Source organism: Balaenoptera borealis, assembly GCF_965194805.1.
Source record: "Balaenoptera borealis genome assembly, chromosome: 11".
NCBI lineage: Eukaryota > Metazoa > Chordata > Mammalia > Artiodactyla > Balaenopteridae > Balaenoptera > Balaenoptera borealis.
Genome location: NC_138868.1, coordinates 98,682,127 through 98,699,679, shown reverse-complemented (window position 1 = coordinate 98,699,679; position 17,553 = coordinate 98,682,127). Strand labels below are relative to the sequence as shown.

The window sequence follows — 17,553 nt, the reverse complement described above, 5'->3', positions numbered from 1 at the left end:
CCACAGTCCTCAGGGCCTCTGAAACTAGTGCCCAAGAAACATTTGCAACAGAACGTGGTCAGTGGTTTAACAGAATGACCAAGAACAGTACCCTTTCTTGAAAGCAACAGTCAAAAAAGACTCCACGGTAGTTGGAAGACACAGCTCTTTAATAGCAGCAAGTCAGCACCCATGCCCCTCGGGGCCACCAAGGTTGGGTACCATTGTGGTGAAGGGGAAACAAGGGTGAGGACACAGCACCAGTGAGAGAGGAAAGTGGCTGCTGGCATCCTGGGGGTCCCAGGGGGTCCCAAGAAAGCATAAAGGCAGGACGCGGAGGCCCTCCAACACATCTGGATGGCAAAGCCCCTGGCAAGGCCGACGAAAGAAGTGTGCCCCCTGGTGGCACAATCCAAGAGGAGATTGGTGGTGGTGCTACAGGACAATGTGGCCACCAAAACGCCACATCTTTCAGTCCTTCTAGCCGAAGGGAGGGGAAGCATGTTCCGTGACCCTGAAAACTCCAGACTTGGAAGCACTGGTTGGACATGCCCCAGGAGAGCAACTGGCACAGCTGTGCCCATTCCTTTGCCTCCAGCCCTGAAGGGATCTTTCTGGAAGTGGTAGTGCAAGCTAGGAGGCCACAGACAGAAGCGGCTTGGGGCCAGGGGACACACACTGCTGCTACTGTCTCAGCTTCCAGGGCCTCCCAGCTGCTCCAGGAGGGCCCTGACCTCGCCCTCCACTCGAAGCAGCTGGGCTTTGCGCCAAGGATTAAGGGTGCCTCCTCGGTTATCTTCCAGATCCCGCAGCAGAAGCTCCAGGTGGCGCCGGACCCGGCCCCGATCCCAGCTGTTGAGGTTCCGCTGGACTTCACCCAGGATCACTGACCAGTACTCAGACACTGCTGTCCCCTCTGTCAGTGACACCACGACCTGGGCACTGCCCTCAGTGGTGCTCCCCAAGTCCCGCAGGGCCTGGCGGCACTCTGAGCTCAGCTCGTTGAAGTAGAGGCTAGCAGGAGAGAGAAGAGTAGATGCCGTTCAGCTCTGAGAAGAAGGGGCAGAGGGTGGGTGCACAGAGAGTAAGGGGTCTCATAACTGTTCCCCTGGCTGTGAAATGCAATGGGGTAAGTGTTTGCAATAAGCCAGAGATGGAGGGTGGTGGCCACTGGGAGGCAGGGATGACGCTAGAATTCAGTGGGACCAGGGTCAATAGAAATGGGGCCACTAGGACCCTAGGAGAAATGGTGGTGGAGAATCAGGGCAGGGGAAGGGCCAATCACCAAGGGTGGGTGGGGAGATGGGAGTGGAGGGCAAGACTCACTGCAGCAGCTCCAGGGAAGGGTGCTCCCGGGCAGCCTTGGCTAAGGCCAGGGCCGCTGTGTCGCCAGCGCCGTTGTAGGCCACATTCAGCTCCTGTAGCTGATGGTTACGGTCTAGCTGGGCAGCCAGCAGCTCCAGGCCCTCGTCCCCAAGGCCCGTGTGCAGCAGAGACAGGTGTTTCAGCGAGGTGTTTCCCGCCAGCCCCTCCACCAGCAGGGCCACACCCGCTGCCGTCAGCGGGTTGTTGGACAGCCTAGGGCCACAAGCACCCCAAGGTTATGAGGGCCCCTAGCAGATGCCCTGTGCTAAGCACTGGGACTTGGGCCAAAACGGTGCACTGGTTGGGGCAGAGACCAGCCTGGACGCAGAGAAATGCAGTCCCAGGAAAAGAGGATGGAGAAATGGGGGTGAGGCTCACTGTAGAGGAGGGAGAGTGGGGTGGAAGCCGGCTTCTCCCTCCCCTCCTCCCGCCTTCCATTCTCCTTTGAGACGCCGCTCTTCCCTCTCCCCTTCCTCGTTACCATGTTCCTTCTTGCTCCTTTTTTCACCCCCTTCCAGCCCCTGCTTCACCCTCCCTTCCTGTTTCCCCATCCCCCTCTCCCTCCCTCCTCATTCATCTCCCCTTACTCCAATCCAAAATCAGGAACCCAGGCGTCTGGGTTGCTAGTAAATCAGTCAACACTTTAGGAGCATCTATTGAGTGCCCAGCGTCAGGGTCATCCTTGTGAGGCGACAGGGAAAATCCTGGGAGGGAATCAGTGGCGTTGTTACCAGGTAACCAGCCTGGGTGTTATTCCACCCCCCACCCCAGGCTGATTTTAGCCACGCAAGAGGCTTTCTTAGCACCTATTTATTGCTGGTGGCATCTTTTCCCCTGCCTGGCTGCTTGTACTAGACGTCATGGGGTGGGGAGCAGGTCAAGGTCTACACTCCCGTCTTCTTTACTACAGCATGGGTGTGCCTGTTCCAGGCATGTTGGGAGGTGGGGAGCTCACCCTTGACCTTAGCTGGCCAGCAGGATGGAGCCCCCTCCCAGGGCACTCACCGCAGGGTGGTAACTTGGCACTGGTCATGCAGCAGCAGGTCTCGGAGGTCCCTGCAGGCCTCGGGGCCCAGGCTGTTGAGTTGCAAGCTGGAGCAGAAGGTGGGCAGAGAGCAGGTGAGAAACCAAGGAAGGAGTTCGGCATGGAACCTGCCCACCCACCGGGCCCCTCCCTCACCATCCTGCCTCTCGTAGTCCACAGCTGTGTCCCCTTCTGCAGCTCTTGTCACCTCCACCCGTACCAGATTTCACCCCACCCCCTGGTCCTTCCTCACTCCCTTTGCTTTCCCAAGAACCTTCTCTTCCACCCGTGCACGAGGACAGGGCCTCACCCCAGCTTCTGGGCACGCAGGAAGACAGGCCTGAGCGTGCGCAGCCCGGCAGGGTCCAGTTGGCAGGAGGCCAAGTTCACCTCATCCAGGGCATGCCTTCCACTGCCCAGTACAGCTGCCACCACCGTGCACTTGAGGGGCGTCATGCGCACGCCCGCCAGGTTGAGCTGGCGCAGGGAGCCGAGCACCTCGGCGGAGAAGCGCTGATTCTGGAACTCATAGTGGAAGAAGAGGTGGTCAAGGAGCTCCGAGGGGGGCAGCACCTGCCGGCCCAGCTTGCCCAGCTTCCTCTTGATGGCCTGGGCATTCTCCAGGGCATCCAGGGTCTTGATGGGGCAGCCGAGCTGAGCCAGCACTACCCGGTTATGGGCAGAGAGAAGGCCGCCCATGAACATGGGGAAAAGCTCAAAGACCTCATCCTCTGTGGGCTCGTCCAGGTGGCACCGCGGGCCCTCCACACCCAGGATACTGGCACCCATCTGGTCCAGGACGTCGTCGTTGTAGTAGTCCTCCTCTCGGAACATCTCCAGCACCATGGCCTGGGCCACTGCCTCGCGGCTCTTACCTACCACACGCCAGAACACACGTGGAACCACCTGGAAGGGAAGAAGGGAGAGGGCGCTGCAGCCTACTGTGTGCTGTTTAGCCTTCTGGCCTAAGCTTAAGGTGCAGTCTTCCTGACTGCTCCAGCCTGGTGATCTCCCTTAAACTCGAGCACGATTTGTCTGATCATACTACTCCCCCTGCTGCAGCACCTTCCGTGGCTCCTCACTGCCCATGTGGAATATAAAACTTTGCATAATTTGGCCCCAATTTGACCTTTCCGGAGTCACCTCTCAACACTCATCTCATGTACTCCAGACACTGGGAAATTCTTTCTTTTTCCCAGACACTCCGTACATTTTCAAGCCCAAGCATGGTGGGAAGGAGTTAGCATATATTATGCATTCAGCTTGGTACCGGGCTAGGTGGTATAAATACATCATCATCTTCAACATCATCACCGTCATCCCAGCAGCGATGACGGATGTTGCTCCTACTGCTTCAGACCCTGCACGATTTGGCCTCGTGAAATAAAATTCATATTTTAAGGAAAGACAAGAAAAATTTAAACATAAAATTTTTCTCTGCCCATTTGGGCCTCCTCCCTCCCCTCCAGTGTGCATTGTGCATCTGCATTATGCATTTAACTAGACCTCCCCAATGGCAGAAATACCCGCTCAATCATAAAGGTCAATTTTTCTCCTTCTGGTGCCAGCCATGTAACTCCTTAGAAGATAACATTCCTTTCTCAATCCTGTAAGGGGTCATAATGACCCACCACTCGCCTTGTATATGCAGACATCTTTGGTGAACTTTATGTACAATGCCAATATATCATTTTCCTTAAAGACAGAGATTGGTGCAAAACAGACTGCTGAGAGACCTGAGGAGATACTGGGCCTCACCTTGTGGAAGATCTTAGTTTCAATACTTACTTATGATCCTATTAATACTACTAGCTATATTACTTGTATTTGCCTATTTTATAAGATTGTTGTTTCTTGCATCACCAAATGTGTGACTGAGCCTCAGATAAAATTAATGATGATTAGGTGACTTGAAACAATTGATCAAATATATAGTTCTGTAAGATGAATGATTGTAATAGTGTAACTCTGGATAAGGGAAGAAACAACAAGAGGGAACCGTTCCTTGGATCATAACGGACTAGTAAGACAGGGGGTCCAGAGGATTTTGGCTACTGTTAATAGGGTCTAGTCCACTAATAGCACATTGAGTGACCTATCAATGAAATCCTGGCCTGACCTGGGAATGAGCATTCCTAGTGCTGTGGAACATATTGGTCACGAAATGCCTCCCAAACCTTGGTTGAAACTAAGACTGAAAGGGAAGGGATTGTAAAATAAAGAATGTTGCCCACCACCCAATTCTACAAAGTCAAGCCATTAGCCACTGCAGTCACTGGATACAATAACCTCGAAAGGAATTCAGGGCAAAGATCAGGATAAGGCACTTTGTGCTTTGAGAAAACTGACAGAACTGGTCCTTAGATATTTCAGGAGAAATTTTTGTGAACCCGGATTCTTGCATCTTTCCATACTTAGAAAAGCACTAAAACCATTAACTGAGATGTCTGTCCCTCGTAACCAGGTACAATCTTCTACTGCGATGTATGTTTGATTACACATACCCCCGTTGCCAAAATCACATATATTGAATACGTTGGCCTCCCTCTTAATCTCTTTGGAATAGTTATCAGAGCTCTCTGAGAGACTGTCTCCTGGGTTATAATCCTCAGATTGGCTTGAATTAAAATTTCCATTTCTTTCTTAGATGTGTTAGGGAACCGTTGACTAAAACCACCCGCCTTGGCCAGGCACGATGATGACCACTTGCATGAGTTGTCTCATAACAGGAGGTCCCGATAAGGAACATGGTGCTGCCGTCAAAAACTAGAGAATTCAGGAGGGGCCAAAAAGAGGGAGGAGACGCCAGCCCCATAATATTGTCCTATCAACCTCCCAGAATCCTTGGCGCTGGAATCCATCTTGGCTGAGACATGCGTGCCACCAGGAAGGACCTTGAGTCAGACTAAATATGGGCCAAGCAAGATGACTGGCCAGAGACAGCCCAGAAACTAACCCCATTACCATAAAACCTGAGACTACAAGCCATGTGGCAGAGCAGTTCTCCTAGGTTCCCTTACCCCACTGTTCTCTGCTCGGGCAGCCCTTCCCAGTAAAGTCTTTTGCTTTGTCAGTACGTGTGTCTCCTCAGACAATTGATTTCCGAGTGTTAGACAAGCGCTCGCTCTCAGGGACTTCCCTGGTGGTGCAGTGGTTAAGAATCCGCCTGCCAATGCAGGGGACATGGGTTCGAGCCCTGGTCCGGGGAGATCCCACATGCTGCAGAGCAACTAAGCCCGTGCACCACAACTACTGAGCCCACGTGCCACTACTACTGAGCCCATGTGCCACAACTACTGAAGCCTGTGCGCCTAGAGCCCGTGCTCTGCAACAAGAGAAGCCACTGCAATGAGAAGCCCACGCACCGCAATGAAGAGTAGCCCCTGCTCACTGCAACTAGAGAAAGCCTGTGCGCAGCAACAAAGACCCAACGCAGCCAAAATAAATAAATAAATAAATAAATAAATTCATTTATTTAAAAAAAAAAAAGAGCTCGCTCTCAGGCCCTGGAAGGGGTCCCCCTTCCAGGAACAGATGGACTATCGATCAATTTTTCACTGACAGGCCCCTGTCAACCACGGCGCCTTCATGACAGCCTCTCACCCTCGCTCGCTCTGCTCCTGTCCTCTCGGCTTTTCTCTCTCTCTTTTCCGTTTTTTGTTTTTTGACGGTGCCAAGATTGTTCCTTCTTCAAAGCTGTGCCCTCTTCCCGGAGTGTTCCCCCCACCACACCCAGTTCTTCTCCTGGCTAATCCTCCATGGATCAGATTAAAAGCCCTTCCTGCAGAGAGGCTTTACTTATCCCCCCAAACCAGGTCCCCCCCTCCCCCCTTACATACTTCCATAGCACCTGGAACTTTGCTTTCCAGGCACTTCCCAGAATTTTTAATCACATGGTTATGTTGACATGTTTATGTTGAGACCATATGATCAGAAAAGGCAGAAACCTGGGGTTCTGTTGCTTTTTCCTCCGAATCTAACACATTGCCTGGCACACAGCAGGCACTCAAATAGTTATTGAAGAACTGAATGTTTGGGAGGTTGGTGACATCAGCTGCCATCCTTGCAATGGTTCTGAAAGGAAAGGAGAGGTCCATTCCTCTGCCAAGAGCCACCAGGTTGTCTTGTGGCACCTCCTCTCATGTGTTTTCTTCACTTTTTACAGGCGAGGTTCCCACCATGGAGGTTATAGTGCCCCTCCCCCAACAAGCATCTGGAGACAAGACACACAAACTGTCACTCTGGGAAAATGAATCAATAGGCTCATGAAGAAACAGATGGTACCCATCCTCTGCTAGGCAACCCTCCCTCCAAGAGGGCTTGTGGGTGTGGTGCCCCCTTAAGTAACTGAGTGGCTTTCTGAACCCTGTCAGGAGACCACAGCCTCTCACTGCAATCCAGATGAGGCAAGCACATCCTCAAAGGAGTGGGTGGCCTCAGCAATGGCCATTACCTCCCTGCCTGAGGCAGTGGTGTAAGAAGGGATGGGCTGCCTGAGACTGTTTTTGTGTTTAACAAACAATTAAATAGCGCTTACTATGTGCCAGGTCCTGCAGATGAAGACATTTAATCCTCATATTGGGCCAATGATATAGATTCTATTATTATCTATTATTATTCATTTAACAGATAAGGACCTTGGGGCACAGAGAGATTAAGTAACTTGTACAAGGTCACACAGCTAGTAAGTGGCAGAGCCTGGATGTGAACCAGGTAGCTGCGTTACAGAATCCCTGTTTTTAACCCTGAGGCTTTGCTGCCTATAAAAAGGAAAACTTGTTAAAATGTTGTCAGCTCACCAGGGCTCTGCTTCCCCAAGACCGATTACTGAAACATTGCTATAGCAGACCAGGGTTACCTAGCAAGGCGCCATAGCTTCCTAGAAATATCCATAGTACATCAATAAAGTTTGGCGGAAAGAGCACAGGATTCAGAACCACAAAACCTGCACTCAGACCCCAGTTATTCTCCTTACTATCTGAGTGACCTTAGTCAAGTTACTTAGCGTCTGTGAGCTCCAGTTTCCTCATCTATAAAAGGGATCATAATTATATTTCATTTACAAGGCACCCGGGCAGACATCAGCCAAGAGTGGCTACTTCTTCCCATCAAAAACTTAGTACATCCGCCCTGCTCACAGCACAGTCCTCAGGCCTGTAATTTGGTTTCCGGAGCAGACCTGCACCCAAGACGGACTGTCCTAAGCCAATTACCAATGCCATTTATCCTCCTGGTATAAATGAATAAAATGGCATCTGCTTTATAAACCTGTCTCTGGTGATTAAGTTAGGATGAGACATCACTCCCAGAGTCTAATCATCTCTGAGGAACAGATACAATTGGGTTTCTGGACCTGCAAAGCACAGGACAGACCCTGGACAGTAGTGACCCCTGCCACCCAGCAACAAAGACTAGGAGGAGAGAGGCAAAAAACAAAAAAAACAAAAACAAACAAACAAACAAAAACCTATCATTAGAGTTATGGGATTGTTATGAAAGTCCCTGCACCCTCAGATTCCCCTCCAAGCCTTCCCCAGCCTGTGGCTTCTCTCTCCCTCTTCCTTATGCCCCATTCCCACTAAAAGCCAGATTGCCCAAATCTGAAACAGAGCCAAGAAGAGGATTCACAGTCATGCAGGAAGAAACAGTTTCCTTCTGGGGAGGAGCAAGGGTGAACGAGGAGGATGGGGGCCGGCAGCCTGGGATCCTAGGGCTGTTACCTTGAGCAGGTTGAAGAGCAGGGGCAGGGCCCGCAGGGGCAGCAGTTTGGCCATGATGCCCAGGACCAGGCTGATGTCCTCCCCGACACGGCCCACGAGCTCGGCCACTTCCTTGCTCACTCGCTGCAGAGTCGTCTTCCGCAAACCCAGCACAATGTAGAGGGCAGCCAGGTATTCCTGCATGGCGGGCACAGTGAACACGAAGGTACCCAGGTGCCCTGGCTCCACGCATGGGGCCAGAAAAAACCTCAGGGCATCCCGGCGGAACACATGCAGCAGCTGAAACTCCTCTTCCGTCTGGATGCCAGCTTCCAGGCAGCCACGGACATCCTCTTCAGAGAAGTACGTCTTGCGGGAGGACACCCCCTCGTAGGCCAACTTGCCCATGGTTCGGGCTGCGTAGGCCATCAGGGACAACTTGGAGGGGTCAGTGCTGTCCAGCATCTCCCCACTGAAGTTTAGATGCAGGAAGCTGGTGTAGATGCTCGTGAGGGTCTGGCCGGCTGGTGTGGGAGCGTGCAGGAAGTGCAGGGTGGCACAGACAAGCCAGCAATACGAGGGCAGGAAGCAGGCAGCGGCGATCTGGTGGTGCCCCTCCAGGTTCCGGGAGAGCATCTGCACCAGGTGGTCACGCTGAGCCGGCGTGGCTGAGACCCCCCCAGCTCCGTGCCTGCAGTCTGGCTGGTTGAGGCGGAGCTGGAAGTAGAGCTTCTGTAGGTTGGTATCAGAGAAGCCACAGATCTTGCCATAGCGGCCCACATACTTGCTGGGGATGCGGCCGATGGCAGAGGGCCGGGTGGTCACCAGAATGCTGGCCTGGGAAGAGCATGGTTGAGAGTTAAGAAAGACACTTGTGGGCTTCCCTGGTGGCGCAGTGGTTAAGAATCCGCCTGCCAATGCAGGGGACATGGGTTCGATCCCTGGTCTGGGAAGATCCCACATGTCATGGAGCAAGTAAGCCCGTGAGTCACAACTACTGAACCTGCGCTCTAGAGCCCACGAGCCACAACTACTGAGCCTGCACGCCGCAACTAGTGAATCCCACGCGCCTAGAGCCCATGCTCCGCAACAAGAGAAGTCACCTCAATGAGAAGCCCGCGCACCGCAACGAAGAGTAGCCCCCGCTCGCCGCAACTTGAGAAACCCGTGCACAGCAACGAAGACCCAACACAGCCAAAAATAAATAAGATAAACAAATTTATAAAAAAAATAATAAAGACCCTTGTGTCCTGATTGGCTCACTTGCCAGGGAGTCCCTGAAGACTGAGTGTTCAAGGATGAAGATAATGACGACCACAGTAATATAACTCACACTTACTGAGCACCCACTATGATCCAGGACACTGTGCTAAGCACTTCATATGCAGTATCTCATTTGTTCAGTACAACTCAAGGAGAGAAGGAAACAGAAGCCTGGAGAAGTTACTGACTTGCTCAGTCCCACGGCTTGGAAGTGGAGAGGCAGGATTTGAACTAACCCAGAGCCTACGTTCCTACCCATTAAACACGCGGACTCAGGACACGAAAATCCTGAGGGGGCAAATTGGGGACAGTGGAGGCAAAGCAGGGTGCACTCACCTCGGGCAACATGTATTTGCGTAGCAGGTTGACGATGATGGCAGCTGGCGCCTCTGACTCCTCCGGGTCACTGCAAAGCCCTGTGCCCGCCAACCGGAAATCAAGGTTGAGGTGCTCCAAGCCGTGGAACACAAAGAGCAGGCGGGAACCGGCAGCGGCCATCAGAGGCAGAGTCTCCTTCAGGGTTGTGTAGCGCTGGGCCACAAGTTGGCACAAGGAGGCCGGCGCAGGGCCCAGGGATGACAGGTCCTCGCAGGAGAAGGGGATGAGCAGCTTGAAGGCTGGCAGCCGCCCGTGACACCAGTCCAGGACCATCTTGCGCACCAGCGTGCTCTTGCCTGTGCCCACTGTCCCGTAGAGCACCACCGTCTGCACCCGGCGCCCACTGGCATCTGGGTCAAAGAGCTGAGACAGGGCCAGTGGAGGGAGCCCAGCAGAGGGCGGCTGATGCTCCAGGGCCAGCTCAGCCAGTGGGCGAAGCAGCTCATCAGGGCTGCTCTCGCGGATCACAGGGTCTACATGCACCGTGTCTAGTGCAAACGTTGGGCCGAACTGGCGCTCTTCCCTGGGCAGCCGGCTGAACCACTCGGCCAGGTTCTGGCGGTGCCGCTGGATAGCTTCTTGATGGGAAGGCAAAGGGAATGTGTCAGGGAGAGGGGCTGAGAAATGCAGGAGCTTAAGGAGGTGGTAGGGTCAGGCTGCGGAGTCAAGACACAACACCAGGAGATGCCAGGACCCAGAATGGTGCTGGACACACAGGACTCCCTCAGACTGTCCAGAAAGTTTGGACCCCTGTGGCAGAAAGTGGGAAGCCATGGAACGAGTGAGGGTGAGTCTGGGCTGACTGGCTGCATGATTATCTGTGTGTGATCTTCACCTGACAGCTAGAGGCAGTGTGTTGAAGGTAGGGATATTATATCCCTCCCAGTGCTTTGTACATCGTAAGTGTGCACTGCATGAATGTTGCAGGAAGGGACACATGGACAGATGGATAATGGGGCCAGGGAGAGTGGGTCCACTGATGGCTGATTGTAATGGATCCTCTATACCTCCTTCCTGCTTGTTTCTCTCTCCAAGCCCTTCTTCCCCACGCTCCCTGAACCCACCCCCGCACTGGGAGCCCAGCAGCCCCTCTCCTCAGGCTGACTGAGGAGCCAGTCCCTTTACCAGCTGCAGCGATGCCCTGGAACAACTGTCCGTGCCTCCCTGATGGGGGACCACTGCCCGCTGAGCTTCCATGATGGCGTATAAAGGCCCTGTGAGCAAGGAAAAGGGATGAGCTGGGGCTTGGCTATTGGGCTCAGGCTCTGCACAGGTTCAGAGTCCAGGCCTGCCTGGACTGATGAACTTCTGGCTTCCTGAGATCCAGGCCTGACTCTGGACACCCAAGTCCAGAGCCTCATCTGACTCTCATACCCTTCCCAGGGCCTGAGGTCTTGCCCCTACCTCTCCAGCCCCCCACTGCTGACTGCCTGCCTGGAACTCAGACTGACCACTGCCAGACTCCACCCACTTCCCACCGGTCCTCCCTCTGGCTGACCACTGTGACTTGTACTATGGATGATATAAGCTAACTTCCTCTTAGGCCTGGTAGTTGAGTCTGTACCCTCTCCAGCCCCGGAAGACCAACTCTCCCCAGGAGATCAAGCTCTCTCCAAGTCCTGACCCTTCCCAGGCTACTCTGCTGTGCCCAGATGTGTCCTAAGGTATGACACTGAGGCCTCACCTAGGGGGCCCAAGGGGGCGCTCCCCTTTAAGGGGCCAACTCCAGTGGATCAGGAAGGGGATACGTTCATCTACAGAGAGAAAGCAGAAGGAAGAAGCAGCATCCAGAATTCACCCACATTAGCTCAACAATACACAGATCCCACATCTACATCAAATCCCCATCATTTGCTCTCATAGCATCATGTACTGCCCCTTTGTAGCAGTTATTATGACATTTTATATTTCGTTATGTAATTATTTGATTAACATTCATTCACACACTCACCCCTATTCCTCCATGAGAGCAGGGATCACCTCTGTTTTGGTTCACAAGTACCTGCTTAGAACTTAGCACGGGGTCTGGCACATAGCAGGCACTCAATAAATATTCGTTGAATGCAAAATGAAATCAGACAAGTGTTCCTGGACTTATGTAGCTACAGGGACACTCAAAGATCATCTAATCTGACTCCCTTAGTTTAGGATGGGAAAAAGGAAGCTCAGGGAGGTGCGGTGACTTGCCCAAGGCCAACAGCTAGTAAATCACAGAGCTGGGACTGGCATGCCTGATGTCTGGATCCCTTCTCTCTTGGAGGTGCCATCTGGACTCTGGAAAGGGAGAAGTGGCAACAGAAACCCCTACTTCCTGCTCACCTGCTGGCTGGAGTACTCTTCCCAGACCAGGGCCCCAAGAGGCCCTGGGCAAATGGCAGCCCCACCTCATGGCAGGAGAGAAGGTCAGGGCCTGGGGACTGAGCACACCACCTTCTATCCTGTTCCGCTGCAGGAAGAATGGTGTGAATGGACCCCACACACCCCCACTTTCCCACTCCACCTCTCATGCAGGCCAAGGGAGGCCCTTCCTCCTCAGGAGAACATCAGCCTTTCCTTAAATGCCAGCATCACCAAAGCCCTGGCTTGGCTTTCAGACCTCTCTCCTCTACATTCCCCACCTGACTGATCCTACCACCCACTGGTTCTCCCCTGAGGCTTCACGATCGCCTTTCTCCCGAATTCCAGCCTAGTGAACTGTTTTATTTAGGTGTCCTTTTTTTTGCTTGGCTGCCAGCAAGCTCCTATGAGTCCTGTGTTCATTTTCAGTGGCTTTTCTGAGCCAACATTTTCCAGTAACAATCATCCACTCTCCTCTGAAGTTTTTCCTTAGCTATCAGGTCCTTTTAGCTGAGTTTTAATGGTTTGATCATTTTATCTTCTCTGTGACTTTTACGTAACCTGCCTTTGAGGCTGGCATAAATAATAGATAAATGAATGAATGACTTCCTATTTGATATCTCCATATGGACATCCTGCCAATGCTTCGAGCCACACGCTCGCAGAACTGAACTCAGCATCCCTCCTCCCCTTCCAGTTACTTTATTGCAAATCTTCCCCATCACATGATTTCTACTTGAAATCTGACCTCTTTGTCTTCAAATCCTTCCCCCCTCCTTCACACAGTGGAAACAGCCCTGCCGGTTCCTCAACCCAGTACTTTGCCAGCCTGTTCCTATTGCATAATCCCTACCACTGTGTGCTAACTTAGACCCTCCTCCTCCTTACTGGCCTCTGCCTTCAGTCTCATTCCATTCCCATCCCTCATCCCAGCCACCAATCGCCTCCCTAAAATCCTAGGTTATGTAGCGTCCAAACACCTGGCCCACACCAGCTATTTTCCTGAGTTTCCCCCTGACCCATACCTCACCCGCCAGGCTCACTGAATTCTTGCTCCCACTTTCCTAACTTTGTTCATACTCTTTCATCAGCTTGGAATGACCTTCCTCCCCTGTCAGAAGTCCTACTCAATCTTTTAAGAACCTGCTCAAAGGTCCTCTCTCCTGGGAAGTCTTTCCTGATCCCTCTGAGCTCCCTTAAATGAAGCATACAGCTATCTGGCACCTGGTCTCCACTGAGATGTGACTCCTTAAGGGCAGGGCACCCTTAGGGAGAATTGGGTGCATTGGGCCCTATTGCCAGCAGGGCCAACCAGTGGAGGCGCAGCCTGGGGCTCAGACCAGGAGTCCCGGGGTCGGGGTCAGGGAAGAAGGGTTAAGAGACGGCCCTGGAAGGCTGGAAAAGCTTGGGGAAACTAGCTCAGTGGGATAAAATCGATTGGAGGGCCTCTGACTCAAGATGCGTCTGGCGGTGGGGATGGGGGTAGGGAGGTCAATTGTCAGAAGATCACCGCTGGTCCCCAGGGAAGTGAGAAAAGGAGAGGGCACAGCAGGAAAGGTACGGGGCCTGTGCTCGCACAGGTCCAGAGCTCCTCCTCTTAAACTGGGTCCCAGCTTTCCTAGTTCTACTTGGTTTCAGAGCCCAAGAGTAAAGCCCGCCTGAATGCCCACCTCTCAGAGCACCGGCTGCGTCCCACGCGTCCCCAGCCGCTAGCTCCTAGTGGCACCAGCCCAGCACCGCCCCGCCCCTGCTACTTAGACCTTTACCGCCGCTGCCCGGGCCCGGGAGCCGATCGCCGCCGGAGTCTCCCGCTTGCTCCCAGAGGCCCCGGCGCGGCGCAACGCTTCCTGCACGCCCCGCCCGCCTGCGCGGAGCTCTGTCAGCCCTGGCATCCGGCCCGGCAGCGGGCAAGCGCCAGCACGAGCCCAGGCGCTCCGGGCCGCCGGGTCCTGGGAGGAGGGAGATGGCGAGAGGGGCTAGTGTCCCGGAGAGCAGGCCCGGGGCGGGGACTTCTTCCCCATCTGTCTCTCCTCCCCCCACCCTCAGTGGTACAGCCCTCCATCCAGGCGGGCCCTGCCGCTGGGACTGCCCTCTGCAGGTCACTAAGCGCCAATTCCATCCCATTACTCACCACCTCCCAGGCAGGGCTTCTTGTTATGCCCATTTTACAGATGCAGGAACTGCAGCTCAGAAGGGTGAAATGACTTGCGCAGGTTGACCCAACCAGGAAGGGGAAGAGCCAGAACAAGAATCCGGGGCCTGGGTCTTCCTACCTCACCCCTGGACCTTCCCGAGGCGACCCCCATTCCCCATCCCCCATCCCCCATCCCCCATTCCCAGGGCATTCTTCCCTCTGTGCCTCTTCACCGCTTCAGCCTGCTTCCTAACAGAGATCTAAGTCAAGGTCTTCTTGGGTCCTCCTCCCTCTGTACCTGGCTCTCTTCAGACCCCAGACCCCTGTGTATGGCTTCTGGTCATTTGGGTCAAGGCAGGCAGAAGAATGGGGCTGAGGGACAGCTCCCACCTCAACCTGCTCCTCTTGTCTGGCACCCAACCATAGCCTGGCCCTGGGGCTTCCTGGTCCTCAAAGCCCCCAGCCTCATCCCTGTGCTTCCATACCGGGCACACCCAGGACCCACGTAACCGATGGAGGAGCCACCCACCACCCACAGCCAGGGCATGCCTCCACATGCAAACACAGCTTGCACTGAACGGAGGTGTGCAGTCGGGAACTGGTAGAGAGGCGCCTTGGGCAGGGCTGAGAAGAGGGCTTTATGATCTCTACCCTCCGTCCAGACTGAGGACAGTGTGGATATTTCACTTATACATGTAAACATCTGTTCTTTCACTGAACACGTGGTATTGGGCTAGTATCGAGCAACCAGAACAAGGTGAACAGAGACCAGACCATAGCAGTTCCCCTCCAGGGGGCCCAAATGATGGTACTTCAGAGGGAGACAGAAGCCTTAGGAAAGCCTGGGAGAGGAAGTTACTAACTGCCTGTCACCTGGGAGGTGACATTTGAACTAGATCTTAAAAAATAAGCTGGGGGACTTCACTGGTGGTCCAGTGGTTGAGAATCTGCCTTCCAATGCAGGGGACGCGGGTTCGATCCCTGGTCAGGGAAATAAGATCCCACATGCCGCGGGGCAACTAAGCCCACGTGCCGCAACTACAGAGCCCACGCGCTCTGGACCCCCTGCACCGCAACTAGAGAGAAGCCCACGTGCAGCAACTAAGACCTGACGCAGCCAAAAACAAATAAATAAATAAACATTAAAAAAATAATAAGCTGGTACTCAGTCATAAAAAAGAATGAAATAATGCCATTTGCAGCAACATGGATGGACCTAGAGATTATCATACTAAGTGAAGTAAGACAAAATATCATATGGTATCACTTATATTTGGAATCTAAAATAATGATACCGGGCTTCCCTGGTGGTGCAGTGGTTAAGAATCTGCCTGCCAAAGCAGGGGAAACAGGTTCGAGCCCTGGTCCGGGAAGATCCCACATGCTGCGGGGTAGCTAAGCCCGTGCGCCACAACTGCCGAGCCTGCACTCTAGAGCCCGCGAGCCACAACTACTGAGCCCACGTGCTACAACTACTGAAGCCCATGCGCCTAGAGCCCGTGCTCCGCAACAAGAGAAGCCACTGCAGTGAGAAACCCACGCACTGCAACGAAGAGTAGCCCCCGCTCGCCACAACTAGAGAAAGCCCACGCACAGCAACGAAGATCCAGTGCAGCCAAAAATAAATAAATAAAATAAATTTATAAAATAATGATACCAATGAACTTATTTACAAAACAGAAATAGAATCATAGACATAGAAAACAAACTTATGGTTACCAAAAAGGATATATTTGGAATTTGGCATTAACAGATATACACTACTACATATAAATTAAATAAACAACAAATAGCACAGGGAACTATATTCAATATCTTGTAGTAACCTATAATGGAAAAGAATCTGAAAAAGAATATATATGTGTATATATATACATACATGTATAACTGAATCACTCTGCTGTACACCTGAAACATCGTAAATCAACTATACTTCAATTAAAAAATAAAAATTAAAAAAAGCCAGAGAAGGGAAGGGCATTCCAGGCAGCAGGGAAAAGAGCACATTTGATTTTAACAAAGTTCTGAACGAGGAGTACGATGGGGTGAGGGGAGAGGAGGTAGAGTAACGCTGTGAATGTGATCTTAGGGGTGACATTTCAGGCCTGGAGGACTCCTCTAGCTTCACTCCACTTACCTAGCCACGCGAGACAGACAGGCCCCTAGCTGCGTTACTGGACACAGCTCAGAGCAAGACATTCCCCTTCCCCACCCCGCAGCGGGCATGACAGCCATATAGGTTTTATTAATAACATATAATTTGACTGGCCTCTTGCAGACAGAAGTACTGTGAGTCATACTGTGGGCATGTGCTCTGTCGTCGGACCTCAGGATGGGGCAGCAGGTGCTACAAAGCCACAGCACAGAGAAGTGCTTTGGTCATCTCTGCCCTCCAGCACCTTGCACAGACCCTGTCACAGATGGCAGCTGCGTTGAAGGAAATGATCTCTGGGTCCAGGAAGTTCGGCATTCAGGGAGAGTGAGCCCATTTCAAAACATGCTTAGATGCCCCCCCTCTGCAGGTTCCTGGGACTGGGGGGAGAAATCGCAGGTGGTTCTCAGGGGCAAGAGCACAGTATCTTGAGAGCTTGCTCAAGTCGCTTCTCCAAGCCTTGGTTTCCTTCTCTGTAAAAGGGGGAAATGATCATACTCATCCTAGTAGCCTCATGGAGTTGCTCCAAGAATCAAAAGTGCTTTCTTCGCAAATATGTGAGCCACTCTACGAAACTTCTCTGTGAGCCGCTCTACAAATGTTCTCTGTGAGCCACTCTATGAATGTTCTCGGTGCCTGAATGGCCCTTGCTGGCTCTGGAATGGCTGTTCATTTCCTTTAGCTCCGAGGGGAACTTACAGATGTGTGAACTTATAAATTTTACTCTTTGGGGAGTATTTTAAATTTCATCTTAAAAGAGAAAGAGTAAAAATGAAGAATCTTAAGAAAGACTATATAGTGGCAGAATTTTGTGCCCTCTGACTTTTAGGAGCCACGTGTTGGTATCATTCCAGGGAGAAGGTGGCACCCAGAGTGCCCCCTAAAGCTAGCTAGAATTCCAGGTGCTAGGACTCAGACTTCCCACTTCCCATTCCCATGCCCCACTTCCCACCCCCGGCTCCCACCCCCATAAGAAACAAAGTTAGTCCATCTCCAGGCAATCACCCATCCGGTCATAGATTGGACCCTACCCTAGCCCGGAGCATAGCACAACTAGGGTATCCCAGGCAGCCAACAGGACTGATGGCAGCCCCTTCCTTCAGTCCCCAAGCTCAGGATCAGGAGGGAAGAGGGAGAGACAATGTACTGCTTCTTGGGTCATCCTGCCACCAGCCCTCAAGGCCTTCTGGACAATTGCCTACTCCAAATCTCAGGCTACCAG

At 52.7% G+C, this 17,553-nt stretch overlaps 1 protein-coding gene across 6 annotated transcripts; it reads right to left on the bottom strand.

Annotated features, from left to right (window-relative positions):
• Positions 1 to 131: 131 nt before the first annotated feature.
• On the bottom strand, positions 132 to 14,184 carry NLRX1 (NLR family member X1). 6 transcript variants are annotated; one of them, XM_082342745.1, is made up of 10 exons: positions 13,812 to 14,049; positions 12,028 to 12,154; positions 11,393 to 11,462; positions 10,834 to 10,922; positions 9,667 to 10,286; positions 8,089 to 8,904; positions 2,679 to 3,274; positions 2,350 to 2,436; positions 1,306 to 1,557; positions 132 to 993 (listed from the first exon to the last, which is right to left on the bottom strand). In XM_082342745.1, exons 1-10 carry the CDS (start codon positions 13,935 to 13,937, stop codon positions 672 to 674), a joined length of 3,105 nt encoding a protein of 1,034 aa, XP_082198871.1. In that variant the 5' UTR covers positions 13,938 to 14,049; the 3' UTR covers positions 132 to 671. The 6 variants fall into 6 exon arrangements, with proteins under 6 accessions (XP_082198871.1, XP_082198874.1, XP_082198869.1 ...); XM_082342748.1 differs by having other exon boundaries at positions 13,716 to 13,933; XM_082342743.1 differs by lacking the exon at positions 12,028 to 12,154 and having other exon boundaries at positions 13,806 to 14,184.
• Between the last annotated feature and the right edge of the window lie 3,369 nt (positions 14,185 to 17,553).